General features: G+C 52.2%; 1 protein-coding gene across 1 annotated transcript; it reads right to left on the minus strand.

Moving 5' to 3' along the window:
- Positions 1-2527: 2527 nt before the first annotated feature.
- On the minus strand, positions 2528-18234 carry LOC119107777 (choline/ethanolamine kinase). Its single transcript, XM_037231325.1, has 8 exons — positions 17691-18234; positions 11825-11924; positions 11001-11123; positions 9149-9282; positions 8432-8551; positions 6456-6708; positions 4063-4281; positions 2528-3834 (listed from the first exon to the last, which is right to left on the minus strand). Exons 1-8 carry the CDS (start codon positions 17801-17803, stop codon positions 3715-3717), a joined length of 1182 nt encoding a protein of 393 aa, XP_037087220.1. The 5' UTR covers positions 17804-18234; the 3' UTR covers positions 2528-3714.
- Positions 18235-25856: the final 7622 nt, after the last annotated feature.

A 25856-nucleotide genomic window follows, 5' to 3' on the forward strand; every position in this document is an offset into this window, starting at 1 on the left:
CGGCGCGGGCACCGGGGCCGCCCGGGCGCCCCCTCCCAGTGCCGCTGCCTTGGACCCCCCGCCGCTGCAGCGGGCCGCGGCACCGGGCGGCCGCGCGAAGAAGAGCGGCGCTTGGTGAAACGCAGTGGGCAGCCGTTCAGTATTCGTGCGCACTGTGGTCTTAAGAACTGTGGAAGTGTGTTGGCTAGGAGGGAGCTTTTTCTGCGCGAATTCTTTCTGTCTCTGAGGCCTGGTGCATCGGGGTGGCTGATGAGACGGGACCAGGTAATAGGACAACGCGCCCAAATTACAGGTCTCTCTAGATGGAAGTCACGCACCGGTTGGTGTGCGACATGCCCAAGATGTGGCATTTCTGCGGAATGATGCGAGACAAGAGAACTGTGTGACCCACTGTGGTAAACAGTGTGCGTGGCCGGCAGCAAAGGGAAGAGCATCGTCAGAGCCGCTTGCATCGCTTGCGTTGCGCTTCTGTGCTGTAGTCATATGTAGCATGTTCCAGTGCGGCACGTGTGTAACGGAACCATGATCCTTTCCGTGACATTACTGCACCATTGTGCTGGTTTGGTTTGAACTGGACATGAGCGCTCGTGAAGTGCACATGTTGACGGGTGTCTGTCTCATATCACAATTATGGGAGTCAGGGGATCCGGTCTCTGCTGGTTGTGCGCTGCACCTGTCGGTCAGATCGCGTGCTGTGTCCGAACCGCTGCCTTTGCTGCTGGATCCGTCCCCGTATAAGCAAGTCATTCTGCACGTTGCTGCAGAGTTCTAGTAGGTCGGAGGTCTTTCGGATAGACAGGTTTCCTACGCGTGAGGCGCAGGGTCCGTTCTGCCGACAGCTAGGTCAGCAGACATACGGTAGAACCGCGCGCTGCCACATTTTTGTGCGGTCCGCTAGCATTTAGTAGACTTGTGTGGAACTGATCGACTGATCAGCCCGTTGCCCAAGCCACGCCGTGCCATGGATGCTTCTAACAGGGGCTTCGCTTGAAAACCTCGGGTTCGGGACCACGTGATTTGTAAGCTTACTAGTCAAGGCATCACGTGCTGTGGGATCGCCAGTAGAAGAATAACTGTAATATTTTTGTACTGATACGCTGTCGGCAAATTTGTGGCGCCATTTTGACATCGAGCTGATAACGAGATTCCTACATGAGTTGTGCGTGCCTTTTATAATCACGAAATACATATTTTCTTGGTATTGTTTTGTTAATGCGTAATGTTGGTAGCATAGCAACCAACCCGAGCCACGGTACTGGCATGGTATTTTGCCAGATGTCACTTCTTTGGTAGTTATGGTTTGGTTAGGTACGGCGCTTGCGTTTCCATGTCCTGTCCTGAGTCACGTGTTCTCCAAGTCATTTCCCCACGCATCTGTGGCCACATCTAATGTGGATCCGCCATTGGCAGCAGCTACCCACCGTGGATCACACAAGTTCCGCGTCCGCGCCATCGCGTTGCAGGACGCTTCTACACTGTTGCGACTCATACGCACCTTTCACTACGTAAAGCTCATCAGCCGGTCAGTGCTGCATGTGCCTCTGCTGCTGGCGTCCGCGTGCTACCATTTTCATCAGGAAGGAGTGCTTGTTACAGCGGTGTACGGTCGAGAGGTGTGTTTCGCTGTGTTCCGCCAGGTCGCGCATCGGTGACTGATCAGCCGCGTGCCTATCCTGGAAGAGGCCCGGGCTAACGTGTTGTCGCCTCTCCATTTCGGATGGGCTGTCGCGTCCCGTGCAGCGCAAAAGGCCTGTTCTGTAGTGCTGCTGATTGGGCACCGATTTCTCTCATCACCGACTTTTACCGAAACCTGTGTGTGTTTTGGGCGGACGGGTGGCGCAGCTGTGATCGAAGTCTGTGCATGCGACGACCAAATCCTTTGTTTCGATTGCACCGGCCGAAGGAAGAGCCGGCGTGTTGCAATGCGTCGATCCGTACTCGACTGAAAAGTCTAGATCCCGCCTCACTCCACCGCTGGCAGCGGCACTTATCTACACGTCTGACGCTATGACGCACCACCGTCGCGCACTGCGCACCCCTTGTTCTGCTACTGGCGGTGTCTCGACTTCCGGAAGCATGCTGGTTCGTGTGACATGGTCCGAGTGTGAGGCTCATGAAGGCCGTCCACGCTTGAAGGCACCGCGATAACATGCGCGTGCAGTTTTGGATGTGTTATATCGTATACATAGGCAACATTTAATATTTGTAATGGGGCTTGGCCTCCAAACGTTAAGCACCCTCCAGCATCACGCCGACCCCAATGCTAGGAGCAGTATAGAGGAGGCCCAGGAGAAATACCGAACGCATTCCTTCCAAATGCGGGTTTTGCCCCTCCCCTAATGCTTTTCGATATTCCAACCCTGCTGGCATATAACGATTGCGTGGCATGTAACTGGTCGTCCCCCGTTCCAACGTCAATGTCTCAGTCGACAAGTAAAGCCCATCCACTTTAGGGTAGTTGCCTTCTGGCCTGGCAAGCACATCCCCGACGTTGAATATGGTGTAGATATATATTAAAACACTCGTGTTATATTCAATACTTGTATGTCGTTTTGAGCGATTACTCCTCTTCCTTTATATCTCATACATTGATTCTTAGATACATGTACTAACGTCGCATTATGAGCACTTCCGGGCACGGCAATCTTCATGCCATGAAGCAGGTGTCAAAATCAAGCCACCAAACTGATTATTGCCTCGTACTACGTGCAAACATAATATCGCTGTGTGTTGAGGCAACTCTACCCGCTGTCTACTCTCATTGAAGGCGCTTCTGTAAATTTTCTACGTACATTTGATAACAGTAACACCGATGCCAGTTCGCTGTCAGAAGGCGCACTACTAGCTGCATGCGATGCGTCCATCTTCTTCACGCGTGGAAGCTATATGGGGTCTTCGTGGTGGACGAGGGTAGGGCACTAAGGTGACGGGTAAGGCAGGTAAGACACTGCGAGTGCTCTCGGCGCGAGAAGCTGCATTCGCCGTGGTGACAGCGGTGCCTACTCCGACTCTGCCTTAGCAGAGTCGATGTACACCGATGAGCAATAGTGTGCTCGAGAGGCGTGAGTCCTTCAACGCCATTGAGCTAACTTGTCGAGGCGCTTAGGCAGGGTTTGTTTTACTAGGTTAGAGCCCCTTCTACCGGAATGAACCAGTTGAAAGCTGCGGGTTCAGGCTGGAGGCAAGAGGCGTGCAATACTGCTGCCAGTGTGTGGCCGCCGCTACCGGGTGTTGTCCCTCACAGGAGCTCACCATCGGGGTTTGTGCCGATACTCGGGCGGAATCGCGCCACAGCGGCCGTGGGGCTGACACGGGGGACGGCTGCTGACTCAGCTGCTTCCCAGACGGGATGATGCGAGCGTGCAGGGCAAGCGGTGAATGGTGGAATGCCGGGCCGGTGTCCCGCGCGGTGACGTCTGCCGACTTTCGGTCTGCCAGCGCTGTGGAACCTCACAGCCAACTTCTGTGCTTGCCTCTGGTTCGATTGGCTGGTAGGATGAGCGGCAGACGATGAGCGCCCGGCGCTCCGGAAGGAACATGCTTTACAGGCGAGATGCACTCCACTCGGGTCCGCTTCCGGCGGCAACGAACGGAGGTCGGGTGCCGCCCTCTACTTGGTCCACCTCCGCTCCCGGCGGTGGCGAACGGAGGTCAGGTGCCGCCCTCTACTTGGTCCACCTCCGTCAACTGCAAACCCCGCCGAGGTGCTGCCCTCTACTCGATGTGCGTGGGCCGGCGCTTGCCGCTGTCCGTCATCTTGGGGCACCTCGGGTCGGCCTTCATCAGGAGCTGCTTCTGTGTCTGGTAAGCCCTCAGCCGGCAGAAGGCGTACTCCTGCAGCAGGGAGGAAGCGAATGGTCACACACCTCATCAACCTCCGTCTCCCGCCGTCATCAGCCGTGCAGGCGGCGTCTGCCGTCGGTAGAAACAGCGAAACGCTCACTGGCTGGCTACGTTGTTTGGCTGCTAGCGAGTGCACAAAAACTAGTTCTAACGGAGAATCCGTTGGACGGCCTCCGATTGATCGGCCTTTACACACCGGTTCCTGAGCGAGGTGCTCACCCAGTAGCCGAACGAGATGGCAGAGACGTGGGCGTTGACCACGCTCCAGAGCGTCCAGAACAGGTGGGAGGCGAGGCAGTAGACTTTGACCTCGTCCAGCATCCTCTGCTCCTCCACCTCCTCTGCGCTGTACGCCTTCTCGTCGCCGTTTTCGGCTGGAGGTGTTCGCTCCTCCGCCGTGTTGTTGCGGTGCCGGAGGTAAGCACGAATGAAGCGCAGCTGCCACCAGAAAGACATCTGTCACCAATCGCCGTACTGAAGGCGTGAATGCCACGGGGTTAGATTTTTTATTGGCGCACCGGGCAAGATGCAGTAGCAGTGCTGCTCACGGCCGTCTTGAGTTGTTTGAGGGCAAAAACCATTAGGTTGGCCACGCCACTAATGTCTAGTAGGTGCCCAATGCTATGAGAAAGTACAATGATGCGAAGTCGTTAGCACGCGTTCGGGTGGGGGTCAATTTAACCCAGAATGTTTTTCACGAAATAGTTTCTGAACGGCGCTTCGTAGCCGGGTGAAATTTGGAATAGCTGTGGGTAAATTAATAGCCGATCTTTTGACACCAAATACTTTCTGGCACTGATTTTACATAGTGTTGTGTGACCAAAAACGCTAGTCTGAGTCCGATAGCATCGCGCGGGCTCGAATCCCTTTAAAGTCCCCGAGCAGAAATAGAGCGGGCGAGAAACATTGCTCACGATAGGCCGCGCCCCTGTCCACGGCAGAGTATGCCTTCCCTAGATGCGGTCGCCTCGGCACCACCCGTAGCACTCTCTGTGTCTCGGTGCACTTGTGCGACGAGTTCGGGACCAGCTAGAGCTTTTTCGCTCAGATCCCGACTGTAGCCTTTCTCACGTCCCGGTCAGACACTCGGCGCAGTACAGGCGGCACAGTACGGGCGACAGCACAGTACAGGCACGGTTGGCTGAACAGGAACACCCCTGAGGTGCGTGACACTCGCGGTCGTGTGCTCCAGTCGGCCAAGCAACAGCCGGTTACGAACGCCGCAGTCAGCGTCGGCTGCGGCGTGTCTGCAAGCCTGTGGCTGAAGAGGGCGGCTTTTGGCTCCATCTGCCGGCTGGGCCATACAACCGTACCTCTGGAGTGTTCTACACGTCCTCGAAGAGCAAACGCGGGCATACCTTGCGTTCGCTCATCGAGAACGTGTAGAGCACACCATCCACAACCGCAGCAGATACACGCAACCCTATTGGACGTCTGCGCCTGTTTGCCTGAATGGCACGCGTGTCTGTTTTAGGCTGAAAGGAGGAGATCTGAGCTTACCGCTCCTCATTAACATCATATCTGACCTACTGCATCTCGCGATCATCTTGCATCGGGAGCTTGACAGCGCCGAGCGTGTAATGCGCCGCAGCTATGTGCTGCCGGTCATTAGCACGATAGATCTTGGCCTGCAGCGCGACGGTCATATCGCGGCATACATCCGCCGAGCACGTCGTCTGTTTCTCGTCGCTGAGGTGATTTAGAGCGTTGCAGGATCTCCGCCACATTGACGTCGGTCTGTGTTTAGCACCGCCGAAGCCACAGTGCTGGAGCGTCAGTAAACACGCTGGGGGTGTGTCCAGCCCGGGCCGGCCTGTCGTCGCTGGGTGGCTGCCGCCGGCGGCAGGCGCGCGGCACGGCACGCGCCGGCGCAGGCGCGTTTCCGACAGCCACGAGACAGGCGGGGCTGTCCAGGAGTCCGGCAGCATGTTCCAGCGGTCGAGCCGCTGACTGACTGTGCTGCTACCCCCGCAGCTGTCGCAGCCTGCTGCCTTGTACCTGGTCCGCGGCTATATCAACGATCAGACACTAATTGCGTGTTCACATGAGGGTCAGTCATGTGGTAGATGGCTCAGAATGCTCCCGTTCACCGATCGAGTGGGTAGCGACGCAGTCAGCTGTTACGGTCACTAGCTTAAGTATCTCTCATGCCGTTTGTGGCGGAAGTGAAGCATCCTCACGCAAGTGTGACAGCAGTAAAATATTTACGTCCTGCGCGACATTTAAACTGTAGTTTTGCGGCCCGGTCGCTGCCTGCTGCCTAAGATCGCATATGCGTCATATGTGTCAGCGGGCGGAATACCCCTCGACGCCACATCTGTCTGCCCGTACACAGGGCTTCGGACGTATCGCCAGTGTGCGCCCCTGCCGCGCCGTGGAAACTCCCGGAGGGTGTGCGCAGTCCCGGCCGGCGTAAACATCACATGATGGCGGGGCTTCGCGTGCCGGACTGTGCCGATCGTGGAGGCTCGGTGTGAATCATCGCGGCACGCATGATTTTTGGCGCTCGTTAATTGTGTAGAAGTGTTTTATTATGTCTGATGTGCATGTACAGAAAGATTCCACCTATTATGTCTTGTCGGAATCCCATGGGTACATGACAAACATCTCACCTGCTCCTGCTCCGTCGGCCAGTTCTCTGGGTGTTCGCTGAAATGGGGATACTCGTCGATCGCGTAGTCGTACAGCCACTCGCAGAAGTGGTTGGCCACGTCGAAGCCGCGGTAGCCGTAGCTGCAGTACTCGAAGTCAATCAGCGTGAGCTGGTGCTGGCCGGGCCGGCCGCCGTTCGGTCTCAGGATGTTGCCCTCCTGGCAGTCGTTGTGGCAGAAGACCACCGGCGACGGCGCCCTGGCGAAGAGGCGTCTGCAGAGGAGAGACCAGACGTCTCAGAATCCGCAGCAATGACACTGCCTCCGAACAGAGAGCAGCTAATGGTGCTCCAGTGTTCGTGTGATCATGCCTTCTCTGCGAACTGCATCACTTTCGGCGCGGTACAAAAGTGGGAACAACTGAGGAGGCTCAGATCCCAGGGGAGCACCTGTGTGAAGCGAGACCACTGGCTGACCTGCGAGGGACTGCTCACCATCACACTGGTGGCGCATGATACCAGAGCAGAATGCGCTTCTAGAGTTTTCATTCGCCTGGACAGAGACCATACCATGGTATGTCTATGTGTCAGAGTCAGTCTATCGCTCTGGTTAAGCCGCGATGCTGTTTTTCTTCTTTTGCTATGCAACGAGTCGTTTGACCAATAATGCAGTTTCAAATTTTGAACGCGTGCACCTGTTGGGACCCGAACTGACTTGCCGAGCTGTGTTTCAGTGTGTGTATCACTGCGTAATCATGCACACGGCTCTGTGTCCTTTAGTGTTGCTTTGTGGATCCGTTTTATCCTGTGTGGAATGTATGCTGTACGCGTTGCTCGGGTATTGTTCACGCAGCCTTTAGTTGAAAGGATTGAGTTTACCCGAACACTGTTCTTGAATTACATGTCTCGAGTTGCGGGCATGCTGTCGCTATCCATGTGGGTATTTTCCACGTTTTAAAGAGTGCTCTCTGCAGTCTGCACCTTGCATTTTTATCCAAACTTTGGTTTTAACTCAGGCTCAATGCATTGACAGGACAGTACGATGTAGCGGCATATAACCTGGTTATAACAGGTCTGAGGACATAGGTCATAGCGTGACGGCCGAATACAAAGCGCAAAAGAAACAGCATTCCAGATGTTCGGGATTCCTTTGGCTTGCAAACCTGGCTTCTAATCGAAAACGTTCTGCCTGTTGTAAAAAACTGGAATACTTGTCAGGCAGATCCAAGCCCGTTAAAGCGGGCCTGTGTCCCAGCACCCCCGGGTCTCGTTCGCCGGCCTCCAGGCTGCGGGCTGGCACGTGGACAGTCCACTCCGTCCGTGCCAGATAGCACGCCCTGCGCCCGCGCACGCAGCGGATGCCGGGCGGCCGGGGCAAAGTGCGAAGCCCGCCAGCGTGACCGAAGTTCGGCCCGGGCGCCTCTCCTGAGAGGCTGCGCTCTCCGGCCGCTATCTTAAACCGGCGTGTCATTCACACGGTGCGCAGGCGTAGCTTGCTGCATCAGCCAGCGGCGTCGAATGAGTGCTGTAGAGCTGTGTGATTAAAGTTACCCTTGCAACTGACCCAAGTCTAAACAGACTCACTGAACTATTTGTATTCAGAATTGAAAGGGCCGGTGCAAACTTCCGGAACGTGACCAGGCATGATAAACGGCATCTGGAGTGAACCCTCCTCCTCCTCCTCCTCCTCCTCCTCCTCCTCCTCCTCCTCCTCCTCCTCCTCCTCCTCCTCCTCCTCCTCCTCCTCCTCCTCCTCCTCCTCCTCCTCCTCCTCCTCCTCATCCTCCTCCATCTGCACCCGACCTCAACCGGCTGGAAACTTTAACCCAGTCTTGGCGTCTACTCGGACCAAAATCTCACCCCCTAGCTCTGCAGGCATTTGGGCCTATGTACCGGCCCGACTGCTCGTTACATTTGTTTATCGACCGACTTGCAAAAGAACAGAAGCTAACGCCAGGAACGAGCGGGCTACAGCAATGGTTTTTAATCTGTCCTCACTTGAGCCAGTCCACCTCGTCCTCGAAGACGCAGAGTCGCAAGGCCTTGATGATGTCCGCTTTGTCTCGGTGTTCCACCGACGTAGTGTCCTTCAAGTAGTCATTAACCAAGTGAATCCACCTGGAAGAACACAGCGGCGGAGTGGATCACCAGATGATCCACAGATGATCGCCTGTAGGGGTGATCATCATTAACTCACCAGGGGAGCCAGCCGGTGCATGCCATGAACTGTGCGAAGCTACGCCACATTTGATCTTGTCTGCATATACGAACGCGTGTAAAATGAACGTCATGTTTATACGGAGGCGTTTACATTCATTTATCACCGCTCGCATATGTATGCACGGTGTGCTGATGTATGACGAGAATTGCGAGCCCGATGTCGCAGTGTATTTATTTGTGTCGTCACGCATGGGGGGGGAGGCCTCGGGCTTCTGCATGGACCGGTTGCGAGGACATCCGTCATCGCATGGTGAGAATGGCGCTGCGATATTCGAAAACGACCCGTGCTGGGTCTTCTATACCCATAAAGATGTCCACTGCTTTCCTCTAGCATGTTGCACACTTAAGATTCGTGCACTGCTTCGAGCTACAATCTGAGTTCTGCTGAGTGTTCAGGATGACGGCTACGCACATTGATATGCTTAAGCGCAGCGGATTGTCACGTTCCAATCCGTGGGCCGAAATCCAGGGCTATATGCTGGTAACACCACTCACTTTTTCATCGTCTGCCACATGAAAGTGGGCTCCTTGCAGATTGGCACCCTGAGAGAGTGCACCGTAGTCATTTTCTGGGCAATCTGCTGGCTGATTCGTGGATCCCGAAGTTCGCTGTAGGATAGTGACGAAGCCTGTGGAAGAAACGAAGAAACTTTGTCAAACTTCGGTGTAAATCTTCCGCTGACAATATCTAGTGTGACTTAACGATACGTAATACATTTTGCACACCTATAATAATTGGCATACCTATCTGATAAGGTATCTGTGGTTTACGTCACTTAGACTTTTGTCGAATGTTTGACGAACGAAGTGTAGACCATGCTCATTCCGGGTGCACTTGAACCGCGTATATCAGCTGGTGATAGAACCGGCAGCGATCAAACGCTAAGCGTCGCTTATCTGCGCTAGTCAAAACCATACGACAGCAGGAGCGTGTAATATCCAGACCGCCTGCTGTTCGTCAAGCCGGACGTGCCAATGTCCGATGGTGACTACCCTGCTGTAAGTCATGCGCAGTTGGCAGAAACATTGAGCCCGCCTGAACGACGTAGGTGCCTCGTGGAGCGCCGTCAGAAACGCATGAGCCTCCCTGGATGTTTGTGGATCAGAGCCACACATCAGTCTTCTTGACCGCATGCTGAGAAACTGATCTGGCTGCAGCGCCACGTCAGGGTCTCGCTCTTCCAGGGCAACAAGGAAGCTAGTCATTGCTGCTTCGGAAGAACAACTTTATTGGGTTGACAAGCAGGATGCCAGATGCCCCGCTTCGTCACAGTTTTTCGGAGGCGTTGCTGGGCTCGGGGTGGCATGCGTGGCTGCATACACGAGCGTACCATCCTGAAGTAAACTTCCGCCGTGGAAATATATGACTTCACTGTCTCGGCGCTGCTGCTCACGCAGGGCTGCCGCCCACTGGTCTGGAGTCGGCGCGACAGTATGCGCCTCCCTTCCCGGCCCCACCCAGCCAAAAGATCCTGAGCGTCCGACACGGTGGTGAGCTGTTTGCTACGTCTGGGATGGTCTCGAAAACACATCAGTCCTGGTGCATTCCGGGCTGCCATCCCTAGCTGGTATGAAAGCGTCCAGTTCGCTGGGTCCGAGGTCGCAGATGACTACTCGAGGTGAACGTTCGAGAGGGAAACGTATCGTCCGTGTGACGAGTTAACACGGGTGACTCCAATGGCTTGTCTCCAGTACGTTGCTCAGGGAATGTGACCAGTCCGAGGCCAGGGGAATTGCCCATTCCTGGCTTCACTGCCTGCGTTCATCTTATCTCGGCGCGAATGCAAATACGTGGAAGAAATGAGTCCGAAAGCGCTCTCACTGAACGGCCGGCTGTAGGTCTGGCTGGCGCGCCAGCTGTGAATAAACATTACAGATGTGCTGCTCTCAACACAGCTCCAGCAGCTGCGTTTACGATGCAGCGACTGCGGTCTCAGGTCAGCCTTCCCGACGAGCGCACGGATTCTCCTAAAGTAGCTCGGGTGACTGCCGGCGTCGAATGGGTCACCTGTATGTACTCTTTGAGCCAGCTGCCAGTTCATCCTTATGTTCTCCTCAGCCCGCCGCCAGGTCACCTGTATGTACTCCTCGAGCCGGCCGCCAGGTCACCTGTATGTACTCCTCGAGCCGGCCGCCAGGTCACCTGTATGTACTCCTCGAGCCGGCCGCCAGATCACCTGTATGTACTCCTCGAGCCGGCCGCCAGATCACCTGTATGTACTCCTCGAGCCGGCCGCCAGGTCACCTGTATGTACTCCTCGAGCCCACCGCCAGGTCACCTGTATGTACCCCTCGGGCCCGCCGCCAGATCACCTGTATGTACCCTTCGGGCCCGCCGCCAGATCACCTGTATGAACTCCTCGAGCCGGCCGCCAGGAAAGATGCCGTACAGCTTGGGTCCCAGTCTCCGCTCCGCTAGCAGCGTGAATATCACCGACTCGGTGATGGACTCATGACTTCCCTCCTGCACCTGGGGCACGCCACACTGCTGTCACATACCGACAAGTGATCTGGGTGAACTGAGATCTCCATCGTGCTTCGCTGGTGGGGCACATTTCTCTGAAGTAGTGTCACGTTTTAGCGTTAAGCTTACGACTACATGTGATACCTTTGAAATGTTATGCCCAAGCAGAAGTGAAATGACAACAAAGCGAGCGCCGTTACTTTCGGGTTACCCTGGGTACAATTACCAAGCCATTAACTCTCTGTTCCTGCGATATGTGTCATGTGTGGCCTGAGGATATTAGCTGTGAACAGATTCAGACAGTTCAAGAGGGTGCCATAGATGAACGTCCTTGTGACCCGGAGTTCAGCGCGGCCCCCATGTGCCGCCCCACACCAGATAAGATATCGTCGAGTGATGTTTCAACAAAGTTGATCGCTCCCCTCGGATGGGTCGCCGATGGCGCAGATACACTCTTGGATAGCGTTGTCCACCCAAGTGACACTGTTGGACGCTGAGCTCTGGCAAAGGTGCGTCGTTCCCACGTACTGAGCCGGATCAAAACTCGCCGTGCGCCGATCTCTAATGCGTGTTTTCTGCACGTCACACGGCAACTGATGATAGCTGACCACCAAACATGGCATGATGAGTACTGGACATCGCACTGACAGTGCTCAGGTCTCCCGTCTTGTGCACACACACCCGGATGGTCGGCCGCGCGTCCGTACCTGTCCGTACATCCGCAGCAGTACCCGGGTCGGCTCGTCGGCCAGCGACGACTGACGCTGCGGCAGCTCGCACAGGAACAGCACGTTGCTCAGGCCGCCACTGCAACACACCCACCGAGAGCTCGTGAGACGTCGTCCGTGGGTGAGGACACCTTTACACGAGCAGGCGCACTGTGAGATTACGAGCCGGCTCAGAGTGAGATCATGAGCAGGCGCACAGTCAGATTACGAGCAGGCGCACAGTCAGATTACGAGCAAGCGCGCTGTGAGACCATGAGCAGGCGCACTGTCAGATCACAAGCAGGCACACTGTCAGATCGCGAGCAAGCGCGCTGTGAGATCGTGAGCAGGCGCACAATCAGATCACGGGCAGGCCCACAGTCAGATCACGAGCAAGCGCGCTGTGAGATCATGAGCATGCGCACAGTCAGGCCACGAGCAGGCGTACAGTCAGATCATGAGCTGGCGCATAGTCAGGCCACGATCAGGCGCACAGTCAGAACACGAGAGGGCGCACAGGCACCCGAGCACACCCGGTATTTATATTCGTTCCTTTACAACAAATTACGGAAGTACGACTGCCTGTGCTAAGCAATGCGGTATGCAATCCAAGAATAATGGACTTTTTTCGCAGGATGTAGCTGTTTTCTGTAAGTATTATCCGCCAAATCCACCATGTTTCGTGATGGGTGAGACGCTTTCCTTGGAATGTTATATTTATGCATATTCCTATGCGTGCGTCTCTACAACGCATCCCCTAGGATCAACCGGCGCACACAAAAGCACATATTCCTGGGACCTTAACTGAAAGGCATGCGGCGTTTCAATCGAGTTGCCACATCTCTAAAACTTTCTCATCCTGGTGTTGTAATGCTCTGCGAGAGCTCTCACCATACAAATGCTACCTTTTGAGCCGTCTTATCTTGTGACAGACCAGCAATTGATTGGGGAGCGGCTATACCCTCCCGATTTCCTAAAGATTGCATCATCCTAGGTAGATATGCCGGTTTAGATCTATGAGGTACCGTAAACAGATGATCAAGCATCCTCCTGCCTTCATACGAATATCATAGATCAATGCCAAGACCAAATTGATATTCGGTACCGGTGGAGAGAAACAAACACTAATAACAGGCAATCGGCGGTCTCATTCAAGCAAGGAATTGAAGACAACGACAGCTACTTGCCCCAGACCTGTTAGGCACAAGGTGAGTGGAAGGTCGAGTGCCTGCAAAATCATTATTGTGGGCAGGCATGCTAGTATCGCCAGACAGCCTTATCATCTTGCTCGTATTTTATCACGCCACCTTCTCGCTCGCTGCAATATGCTGACCGCTGATTGTCGGACTTATTATCACGCTGTACTCAGCTGTTGCTGTTCCCTTTTTGATGACTTAAGTGCACGCAGGTACCTTCCTTCCGTCGCTGAATACACTTTGTGTTGCGATGAACGAATGGGAAAATGAGCTTTGGATTCTGAGCGCGTGGGTATTTGTTTGCCGCATCGGTACCTGAAATGACTTTCAAAGCATTATAATCCTGTTTTTCCCATTCGTTGCCATTTACGTACACGATTTCCGATAAGCACATTCGTACTGCGTCCAGTGGCCAGCCCTGACACTGGCATTTCAGGATCATTGTTCGTGCCACAGAGCACTACAAATTAATAAACCACCCCTCACCTCAGATATCACTTCGTCGTGACAGATATTGTTTTCATTTGCATGAGTGTGGCATTTACATGGCGCCCTGGTAGAAACGCGGTGCTTTTCGTTCCAGACATTAAAGTATTCCATCAAGTTTGCGAGAATGTAAGAATGGAATAGCCGGATGTTATGCAACTATCTGTTTTTGGTGGGCCGCACATTGCCCAGGACTGTTGACGCTTTTTGTGGACCTGCGCACAATTAACTGCCGCCATTTATCCTAAGTAATTGTGCGTTTTTCACGTCTGGTTTATGGGACACATACTGTCGGTCTGACTGGAAAAATATACGTTCCTTTGTATGTCAAGCGAATGTGTTGCGCAGGCCCTTTTTCATTGCCGAGATGTTGCTGCATTGCCGTTTGCCCTCCGTGCATTGAAGGGCATACGTGGGTGTTTTACTGTCTTTGGGCGGGGAAAGCTTAAAGATACGTGTCGCGTGTGTGTAATGGGAGTGACACCGAGATATAAAATACGGTTGTTGAATAACCAAAAGTTTAATGGTAAGATCCCTGACGCTATCGTGAGGGTTCTTATATTATTTTGTGGGTTTGCACCAGTTAGGAGTGTAGTTAACGCAATTCAAATCATGTAATTCTGAGTGATATCAATCATTAATACGAAGCATAGCTCCGTGTACGTTGTAAAAACCAGTCAGTTAGCATGATGAAAATATCAGAAATACCCCGGCCGTGAAAGACAACATACTGCCTAAGCTATTTTACTAAGCTTTCGACTTTTTTGGCCATTCAGTGTCGCATTCTACCACATCGATCATGGCGGGTTGCAACAAAACACTGCACCTGTACCGACGCTCAACCATGAGACTCGGCATCGGCTGGTGCCCGATACTCTCTGGCTGCGCTGCGCCGACCCGTGCCAGCCAGATCTGGATGTGACTGAGTGCAAAGATATCTCGGAACAGATAATCACAAAACGTGCACGACATAGGCTCCAGTGACAGGCTAGGTGTACCTTTTATCGCAGTCCTGTTCACAGCCATCAGCTGGTATGCATGCGTTAGAAATACTTGGTGCTTGAGTGAGAATAGGGTTTCAATGTTTATTGTTTTCGATGGTCTACCAACGCTCTCATCATAAAGCAAACGTTTGCTTGCCTCGGTGTAAACCGTCAGACAGATCACGCATTCATAGTGTAGCAGCGTCCCTCGCCACATTCGGCTGGTCAACTTGCATCGGAAGTGGTAATTGACGTCATAAATAACAATGACACACGCTGCACGGCATGGGACTAGCAAGGTGGTAATAAATGGGATTGGTACACAAATGGTATCAAAACCTAATCTATTGCAATTCGGTTTCAGAGCCTGATCCAATTAAATGACCAGACCCCCTTGTTTATGCTACTTTTTATGTAATAGAGCGGAGGTGAGAAATGTGACATCGCTCGTTTAACTTCCTATCACTGACGCCCCCGCCGGTTAGACAGCGTTGAGATTGCTCAGCGAAGCATCAGTCTGTGCCTTGCAGTTGGTCTCCCTTCTGTAACTGCATTGGTTTCACTTTTGTAACTGCATTGGTTAGAAATCCAGCCTCAGCGATAAAAAATCGCCTCAAAACCCTCGGATCCATTGTTTCCACAGGTGCGCGTGACCGGAGCCACCATGTGGCCCACACTTGCCAATACATTTCCTATCCTTTCTTCCGCCGAACGGCGTTGTCTCGTGCCGTTGCAGCACCGCGTGGCCGGATTCGGACTTGGCTTCCTCCCGTGTATGCAGCTTTTTCCCAAGCTGCATTTTTTTTTTTACAATGCCCTACCAGATCGCTCGGGCAGGTTAAATTTTGGTGGCATTACCATATGACTGGAAAACAGCCCCCGCTCCAACATTTTGTCTGCCAATGCGTGGGAAATTTTACAACATAATTTCGAAAGCCGTGTCTCTTGTTACCGGAGACTGCGCACACGACCGAACCAATGGCAGCGAGGTCGTAAGCCCGTTAAGAGCGTGATTGGCTGCACCGGGCCGATAAAGCTTTAGGAGTGTATCGCAATGGCAATAGTTCACAATAGTTGGAGTAGTTCGCAGTCAAAATCGTCATCACGTACGCGATACAAAAGCTTAACCCAGTGGAGCCAGACGTACCATTAGGAAGCAATCTAAATCGATTTGACAAATGCATTGGAAAGTAAGTCTTCCATGAGAAAATAATGTCATAGGGTGCTCATTGATGTAGCGTTCACGGAAATCCACAAATTACGTTGTTGAAAACTGGCTGGCTGTAGGGTCTGGCCAGACTGGCGATGTCGGTCGAGACCATATATCACATAAAATCGCTCTGCCCTTAAAGAGATATCTGTACAGCCAGGTAAATAGGACTTGGTGGTGCGTCAAACGTAAATGCTATACAAATGAGTTGGTACGTTAAAGCTATCGGTTAGGATCAAATATTGAACAAGGCACGCGACGTGTTTAAAATAACCACCCACACGCTATCCTGAATACTACTCAAAGTATCGCGTCAACATAAAAAATCCAATTGCGTCATACGTTACGGCCAAATTCTCAGTAAACATTAGCATAGTGATGACTCGCACCGGTTTCCGTTCACGAAATCAACAGATTTGTGATGACTTAGGTTTTCGGTCGGCGTGACCAAAGTACTGCGAAGACGTCAACATTCTAGGTGGATATTGGTCACAGCCAACTTAACTACGCACTTCTCCAGCTGCCATGCTCCGGGCTTTCTTGGTTTATGCCTCAAGGCGTACTATATACATTCGGGAGTGACCTCGAAAAGCGCAGCACTGGTCGTTTTGCAGTCAATTGCTGATGTGCTGGTTAGACAGTGTTGGCATAATTTGGCGATGTGTAGACGGCAAATTTGCCTGCACTGCGCATTTTGATTCACATCTTTATCTGCTGAGGGTACTGAGATCTGGCATTATGAATGCTCAAAAACCCGCGATCCATAGTCTGCGCTCAAGGCCAAGAGATAAACCGAGCACATTGGCCTACGCTGATACCATTACGATTGCCCCTTCCCACCCCAGTCCAACGGGTTTGGTTCCGTGCTCGTGTCTGAACACTCCCTGTCGATGAACTGCGTGTTTTACGGAAAGCTGTACTTGACAGTTGGAGGCGGTGTGCGGCGGTGAATAGATATCTGGTAGCAGCGCCCACTGCGTAGATACGCTAAAAAAGTCAAACTATTCTTCGCAAACTCAGCTCAACAATGGCCACTTTTACGTATAATAAAGATGAAATCGCAGTCTAAATGCGCCTTGTAAATTCATTGAAGCTTTGCACAAAGTAATGCAACAAAGCTTGCTATGCAATAATTAACTATAAGGGTAGCAGCTGAATCTACAACGCTGGAGGCCTTCCGATCTACGCGACGTGACGCGCGATTTCACCAACGAGGATTCATGTGGGAAAGCGGAGGGCTCTGCATGGCCGATACATCTGTGAACTGTTTTGTCCGCCAGCGTATTTTGATAATATGATTATCGCCATTTGTGATGCCGTGATTGCCATTGCCCCTGCATCGTACTCCTTGTTCACTGTCTTTTGACACATTTTTGGAGTGGACTTTACGACCAGATGTTCCCTCCCTACCCCACCGTCTCCATCCCTCACGTCCGTAAAGCATGCGATTCCTCAACAGAACAGTAATGATCGCTTTGGATTTCAAGATGTGTGACTCATGTAGGCATAGCCCATCATAGATAGTGTTCTACCATGCGTGTAGCTAAGAGTGTTCACAGGAAGATAGGTGAGGTAGGGGGCAGAGAAGCCAGCCAGAAAGGGCGTTATAGGTTGCTAGTTGGAACATAGATCCCTCTGCCGACTAATCAGGTCGTTTTCTTACGCACGCTTATAAAAACTGGAAGTACAATGTTCAGGCCAGTCTGAATTCCAATTCACACTACAACGCTTGCAAGAAAGTGCGGAGTTCACCTTTGGCCTATATTGGCTATCAAGGGCTGGTCAAGTTGTCAGTGGCTTGGCGGAAAACCCACTTTTTCACAATTCAAAGCTAGAAAACGCGTGGCATTCCATTCCAATCCATTGTCTCCCATTACACACCGCACAGAAACACCAACACGCCTTAATTACATTGCCGTGCCTCGCCATGAGTCTGAAGTCTTCGTACTCAGCTTTTTCCGCGGCGCGCGTGGCGCGAACGCGAGCCTCACCTGATGGGCTTGATGAGCATGTCATCGGCTGAGATGAGCTGCCAGGCTCCGTGCAGGTAGTCCCGGCACAGGCCGTGCGCTCGGTCGCGCACCGCTTCAACGTCTACCGACATCACGACGGCGTCAGCAGAGCTCAGTCCTCCCAGCTCACCGCTCGGCACCGCTCAGTTCTCCCAGCTCACCGCTCGGCACCGCTCAGTCCTCCCAGCTCACCGCTCGTCAGCGCTCAGCTCTCCCAGCTCACCGCTCGGCAGCGCTCAGTTCTTCCAGCTCACCGCTCGGCACCGCTCAGGCCTCCCAGCTCACCGCTCGGCAGCGCTCAGTCCTCCCAGCTCACCGCTCGGCAGCGTTCAGTCCTCCCAGCTCACCGCTCGGCAGCGCTCAGCTGTCCCAGCTCATCAGACGGATGCGCTCACCACTGAGCCGCAATCTGTCGGCCCGGCTCTGGGCCCAGCCGAGCAGCTCTATTGGCCGAGCGTGGGCGGGCCCCTCTCGTCTGCAGGCGTCGCCAGGCAGCGAGGCACGTGCTCACACGTCGCCGCCGGACCGCTCACTGGCCATCAGCGCAGCTGCGGCCCGCTCCTGTTATCAGGGCGCCACGCGACGCTCGGTCCGACGCATGTACAGGTGGGGGATCGTTGTGACAGTAGGCACGGCTGGCGGGACGCAGTCGGTGTGTGCGTGTGGGGGGGGGGGGGGGTTAAGGGCGGGGGCGGGGTGAGGGGTAACGCAGAAGTTAGGTGTGGCGCTCGGTAAGATCGGTGGGATGCCCAGTCCATTTTGGGCTACATTAGCTGCTCATTAGGTTCCATATCTCCCCAGGCCTGGATCATCTCTCCTACACCACTGCGAAGCTTTGTTTTGGGAAAAAACTTAAGATATTGTCAACTCTCTTGCCAACCTATTCGAAAGTAAATCCCGGCCCACGTTTTCTCCACAAAGGATAAGTGGAGTGACACCCACAACAATATATTGGGATCACCACTACCCGAAACAGCACCAGGAACCGAACACAAACTAGCGAGGGAATTGGGATACCACGCCAGATGACTAGACGATACTCCAACCAGGAAACGTGCAGTACATTTTCCAAGGAATCCGTCTTCAGAGCCCTCTGCCACTCTTCAGCTCAGCATGTTCACTGTGGCCTCGATCTTCTCCAGCTCCTGAATGTACCGACCCCTGCTGGTTTGGTTTGGCCTGCGCCTCCCACCATCTCAGAGTCCAGTGAATGTTTCGGTCACTTCACTGCTCCTAATCTGCTCTCGCCGCGGGGTCTTGGCATTTCGGTGGGTCATAACCGTCTCCGAGGCTATTTGGAGAAATGGGGACATTTAGATCTCATAAGAGCCTTTAGATACCGCAGTGTCTCTAGTTCATTCTGATATCCCTTGGGATCTGCTATCCCGGCTGACAAGTCTCCTGTCCCACCTGACTAGCCTCCTGTCCTGCCTGGCTAGTCTCCTGTCCCCCGGACCAGCTCGGGCCCCTGACCGTTTTGGGCGGGTTTTACTGGTTCCTTTTTGTGATGGGGATGAACGGCGAAATATGAGGACCGCTTCCTAAATATCAGGGGTCTCCGAAGAGTTCGTACGCACCTCAAGCTCAATGACGGGATCCACAAGCGCTCCCGCAGGCTGCTGGCGAGATAAATAAATAGGATCGGCACCTATTGTAAGAGCAAATAAATCACTGGAACGATTCCGGTCAGTCGAATTCCGGTTACTTAAAAGCTAAAAAGACGTATTTCTCCGACCTTGCTGTCATGTCGACAGTTTCAAGCAATTGCATCGAGTTTATTGTGTTTGTCAGAACCGAACGGTCTTCTTTAGAACTGAATTTAGGCCCGGACTGCAGAGGAGGTCGCCTATGATATAGAGGTGCATGGCATTTCCCCGCTTGCTCATTGTTCAACCGATGCTATCATATAATAAATGTGCTATCTCCCAAAATTTGCATCTGTGATTATGCACGTCTGTCTGGTCGTCATGTTTTGCTTGCTCACCCGTGTGCAAGTCAAACAGAGAGTAGCGAGAGCCTGAAACTTGCACAGCATGCAGGTACGAGTGCAAGGAGTGCACATGCTGACGACTGGGTAAGGGGATTGACGAGCGACCTGCGCTGGTGGGTCGGTCGGTTTTTAAGTCCATAGCGTTACTGTTTATCGTAAGCGTGGATGAAACAGGTGGAGAGGTACCCATATCGTCCAAAAGATGCTCACTTTACAGTGAAAGCAACGATGAATTTTGGGAGTTCGTATATAGAACACCGATTTACGTGAATCGTGCAACAGTGAAAAGCGCTGAAATAACGCGTGTACGAAATGAAGGATCGCAGATCGAGGATGACCGTGGTGACTAGATGTGTAGATAACTCATTCAGCGATAATTGACACTATTGAGATGTCACAGCAGTGACTGCGACTAACTGGGTTGTGAATCAGGCTGGAAGTGTGAGGCATCGAAGCATTGCGACAGCGGTGCTACAAACAGAAATACAAGTGAGGCAGAGACTGCCTGGCTGGCTTGAAATTTCCGGAATGCAAAGGAAGGTTCAGTGATAACCAAGCAAGAACTGGGCACAGGCCGTCGCTTGAACTTAACAAGGGAAAATGCATTCACAACGTCGGTCTCACTTCATTAATCATGCATTCGAGTGCCGCCATTTCGCACTGTATGACCATGAAAGCGTTCCAACGATGCTTCGATGGACGCAAATTGGCTTCAGAAGTCCGCGCGCCCTAAAACCCGAATCATCATCAACACGAGGTTTCATGGCCCCTCAAAAATCGCTACGCTGAATTTTGACGCGTCCGCGCCAAGTGGCAACTTATTGCGTCAGTTTTTCCCGCGGCTGACTCGGCGGCGGATGTACGATTTTAACGCCATCAGCCGTCATAGGCAAGCGTCAACCGCTGTGCGCGGAGGCATGCCGTCAAGAGGCAGTGGTTCGATGACCGGAGTCTTGACCTTTGCAAAAGCATCTTAGAATGAGAGTGAATGGTGATAAGGTAAAAACTGCGGAATTTATGTGATTTATGATACGTTCGCTGCTTTGGACGCGCGGAAGTAAGCCGTGCGTATAAAGTCGTGGCATTTGTGCCGGTACGTTGCTGTGCAAGGGAAGTTTGCGGTAATCATTTTGGTGCATGTGCGTATCCAAAGAGATAAAGCAGGTGGTGTGTATAAAATAATCATAAAAAGATAGACACACTATGGGTGGAAACTTTCGACTGACCGTGATGCACCGTGGTGCGAAAAAGCCAGCTGCGCCGCGTTGTGATGCTTGTCCTAATTTCCGCAAATAGATGTCTACGCCGATCAAACTCAAGCCGAACGAATTGGAAACCTGCGTGATGTTTCAAAACGGGCTCAGCACTCATTTTCCGTCTGCTTGTTCTCTCATTTAAGAACAGCTGGACCACTTCAGTATATATGCTCCACGCCGTCTATGTGTGAACCGTTTTAAAGGCGACCAAATGATCTGCTGGCAATGCAAGTCTTTGCTGGGGAATTTCACTATTCACGGAAGAGAGGGGAGGGAATTGACGATCATTGGTGAGGATGATCCCAGACCGGATCTGGATAGGTCAGTGATCGCCATTCAGCTTCGATGTTACTGTACATAGGTCAGTGATCGCCACTTAGCCCCTCAATGCGACTGTACGCCCGCAAAATTGTGTCCAAATCAAGTATAAAGTAGATAAACACACGGTGAGCTTAGAAGGGCATGAGACAGGAAACCGACACCTACTCAGACCGCCAGAGACCTGCCTAAGACAGTAAACCGAGCCAATATGGTTTGGGAAGCACAGACAGAAGATTCTTGAAGTCCATGTGCTGAACTGTGAGATTTATGCCAAACTGCAGCGGAGGACAGGTTCTGCGCCCGCCCGCCCAAAATCTCGAGGACCACTTTTGATGGGAACCGAGTTTGGGAACTGGTTTGGTAGTTTTTTGTTAATAGTTTGGTAGTTTGGTAGACTAAACTAGGTTGGTAACTTGGTAGTTTGGTAGAGTAGTAGGAGTTTGGTGGTACAAACTCCTTCCGAATGGTTTCGACAAGGTCTATGTTCCTAGGACCACCAAATCGATTTTTGCACAAGAGACAATCAGAAAATTTTGAAGAAGGGAAAAGCCCCTGAAATTTAGGATTTTTAAAAGGCCGCCGAGCCAGTAGTTAATGACTAGGTTACATGGAACAAACCAGAGTCAGCCTGGAATGTACAAGCGTATTTTCACTTTTAAATCTAATATATGGAATGTGCATGTTCTTGTGGTGCTTATTCATATTGCATGCATTTTTGCTGTCACTTAGGTTACGCGTGTAACATTTCGTTGACGCAATGTGGCGGGCAATGGCGGACTGAGGTCACCTTATAGGGAAGACCTGTTGTATATTGGTTTACGCAATCAATGCATGCCATTTTATAATGCAGGAATGTATGGGAACAAATTACTAGCATCTTCAAAAGATGACTTATTATTAACAATTGATCAGGTAGCTGCCTTGGTGAAGCTGGCAACAAATGAATATCTATGGTACAAAAACAGGATGTTGCATACATACAACTGCATAGGATGATTTCCTCTCTTCAGTTTACCTCTAAATACACCTATGTTTTTATTTGTGCTCACGTAACGTAGATGACCCCCCCCCCCCACATAAACACCCCTAAAAAACAACAATAGGCGGCCTGCAGCCACCGGTGGCATTTGTTTTTCTCATAGAAATTTGATACGGTGCGAACATCATGGAAACTTCCACTCTGCGCCGGAAGCACAAGCAAACAAAAGAACGTAAGCAATGCATTAGTAGATACGCCTTCATTTTGCAGTATCTGTTGGTACATTCCTAGTGTGCTTGTATGCATACATATATATATATATATATATATATATATATATATATATATGTATGCATATATATATATATATATATATATACATATATAATCTTATACAATAAACTGCGATCATTAGTTTACCGCCCAAAAATGCAACGGAATTGTGCGAACAAATTTGACCGTTTATTGCTCTCAATTCCCAGCAGGTTGTCTGCGAAAAAGAGTGGCTGGAACCGCCCCCACTGTACCGATTTCTTCAAAAAATTGTACGTAACACATGGATACTGATATGAAAACCACAGCATTTCGTGGCGTCGCGGTGAGCGGTTAGGAGCAACAAGGGCAAAACTCTTGGGAAAGCAGAACCTGTTCTGTGAGGAGGGGGGGGGGCAGATTTTTAAACCAAATGTGGACCACCGAGGTCGTAAGTTTCCCAAAAGCTAAAGAGAGGGCGGATATCAGGAAAACTTCTCTACATCGTCGGGAGATCGGAGGAGGTGGGTCGCAAGACGAATGCAAGACTTTCAAAGGTTCATGGGATCAAAAGTCGATGAAGAGCGCGGACAAGTCAGAAGCTGAAAGACGGTCAAGGGACCCCACACCGCCGGAGCTCCCTCGTGGTCGGGAGTTCCAAGAATCCCACAGGTCCCTAACGTCAAGGAGTCCAAAACGATTAGAAGGCTTCGAGCTGTAAGGAGGTTCCAATGTGATCAAAAGCCCGGCATTACGTTGTTTATTGGGTTTTTGGGTGTGTCCACAGCTTAGGTCATTTTCTCCATTACCAATCCATTACCGTGCTAATTAATAAACGAAGTATATTTACAGTGTAAAATCCAAAGGCGGCAAGAAATGAAAACAGTCTGGCCGCGGTGAGCAGCAACAGCTGAATAAATGTGTCGGGTGTCATCCAGTTTGTTGAGCGCTTGCAGCGATTCGGAAGCCCTATACGATCAAAGGACCGGGGGACGATTCGGGGCCCTGGATAAACTTGAAAAGCTCACGGGCTTCAGAGGGCTGCGGGATGACGAACAGGTCTTCTGGCCTGCTCGGACCCAAGCGTCTCAGGCGGGGCCAAAAGGGTTCCTGGACAGCCTAAGGGGCGGCCAAAGTCCGAGAACATCAACTAGCGCAGGAACGCCAAGGGATCCGAAAAAGGTCAAGGGGTGCCAATAACACCAACCGGGTCTGAAATAGCTAGGAGGCTCTCAGAAATTGACGTGCTGAAATTGCCAAATGACACCTACACAAAAGACTTGGACACATTTTGGAGCATTTGGTAAGTTGTCAAGTTATCTGAGCGGTCTGACGGGTGACAGGCGTTAGGTGTGCTGCAGATTCGGAAGGTCCCAAACGGTGGGCCCAAAATGGACAAGGGTAAGGGTGGCTATGGCACGCTGAGGCGGTCAAAGGCGCCAGGGGTAATGAATGGACTCCCCGAAACGGCCAAATAGAGCCGCATCAGTCATAGCTCGGAAGTCAAGAGTCTCTCAATGTTCAGGGATACCGACATTGTTCAAAGGTCGACACGACAGCGTCTGTCGGCACGCTCCGGCCGGTTCGTCGGGTCCACTAGCTGAGCACCCCAGCTGTTGGCGTCAGCGGACTGCACCGCACCGGCTGCAGGCGCCGCCGGCGCACAGTCGCGAGCCGGCACGGCCCGCCGCCCGACGCTCTCCGCCGTCCGCCTGGTCGGGGCGGCTGACCGCATAACTCGTCGGAAATGCAGCGACATTCTCGCCGTCACGTGGCTCGTGACGCGGCCGGAGGGGTGGGCTGGCGGCGCGGTGGGTGGGTGTGTCCGTCCGCCGGCTGAAGGTCAGGCCCCGAGCGGGCGTCTCAACGTGACGCGGTGTGGTGATTCGAGGTCATGTGCGCGCGGCTCGCGGGCTTCCGCGCCGGCCGATCAGACGCGCCACGGGAGGCAGGCTGAGGAAGGATTCGCCGCTTCCGGAACTTGATGACGAGGCTCTGACGTTTGGAGGCTAGCACACAGCTGGATTTTGGCGCGGTGCAAGCACCAATATTCCCCAGAATGACGCATCACATTCAGGACCACTTCTATTCAACTCCCAGTTTATCACACTCGTGCTTAGCAATGTCCAGGCTATTGTTAAACTAAGATGGGATGTGACATGCAGGGAAGACTGGCCAAACACCGTGAGAATGGACCCGATTATGACGCCGGGTCAGGACGGGGGCAGTTCTGGACGCGTGGCAATTGACATTGGCACGGGCTGCGACACCGACAATATTTCGATGCATGTTTTTGCTTTCCACTGAAGTCCTAAATCCATATGTTTACCGGTTTGTAATCCCACAGTGCCGTATTAGCAGCCGATGTGAGCTGTTGCGCCTGCTGGCGACGACGATGGAGACTGGTGGCCCGTCATTGAAACCGTCGTGGCAAGGACATGACGTCGCGAAGAATGCTCGAATCACATCGGGCAGGCCATGTTCTCACAGGTATGTCACCACTATCTACTGACTGAAATGTGGGAATTCTCAATTACTAGACATTCCCTTTCATCGGTCAACTGTGACTGAAATATGCATGGAGATAGAGGAAACTGGTTTCATGTGCCGTTGTTGCAAATATGCTGCAGTTAATGGCAATGCAATGACAATGACAATGGTAAACATAACTGGAATTGCTAAAAAGCCATTCGTAAAAGCAATGTCATTTTGTACACTAGACTTATTATCGGTGCAAATATGTCTGGCTTGTACACAAGGCAAAATTCTGGTCCTGGCGCAAATAAAGCAAACAAATACATATCCGGCCGTCGAATCCTTTTCGCTGCCCAGCAAAACGTCTTTCAAGAAAATGTCGCACCATCGGCCGTACCGAACAGACAGACATTTTTTAAGCTTTAAAAAAACTGACAGCCGTTATAAAAAGGAATTTTAAATTGTCCCATTGCTCTAAACGGGTCGAACACAACCTCACGGATAGCGGAGCTTTTCATGTGCGCGGGGGGCGGGGGCGGGGGCGGGAGACGTCGTGCTTTTTGGTCGATCGCGTTTATACCTCACCTACACTAAGGTTCCGCCACGTTCAGCCTCATGCTCGGCCGATGTTAGGGTTCTGACTTATTCGGGAAGGAGATTGATGCCCCAAACGCAAAGATCACAACACCCATTAGCGTCATGTCCCGGGGCATAAGCCACTATCGCTTTGGGCGTGCAATTGAGCAAAACTACCAGAGAGCATGAAACAATCCATTTTTTGTAATAATTCTATGCACAACGGTCATGAAGCGGTGCTACTCAGATGCCAGAAGTTCAGATAAGTAAACCACGTTATCCTCTTGGGCCACGGT

Source organism: Pollicipes pollicipes, unplaced genomic scaffold (genome assembly GCF_011947565.3).
Source record: "Pollicipes pollicipes isolate AB1234 unplaced genomic scaffold, Ppol_2.1 Scaffold_6686;HRSCAF=7923_pilon_pilon_pilon, whole genome shotgun sequence".
Taxonomy (NCBI): domain Eukaryota; kingdom Metazoa; phylum Arthropoda; class Thecostraca; order Pollicipedomorpha; family Pollicipedidae; genus Pollicipes; species Pollicipes pollicipes.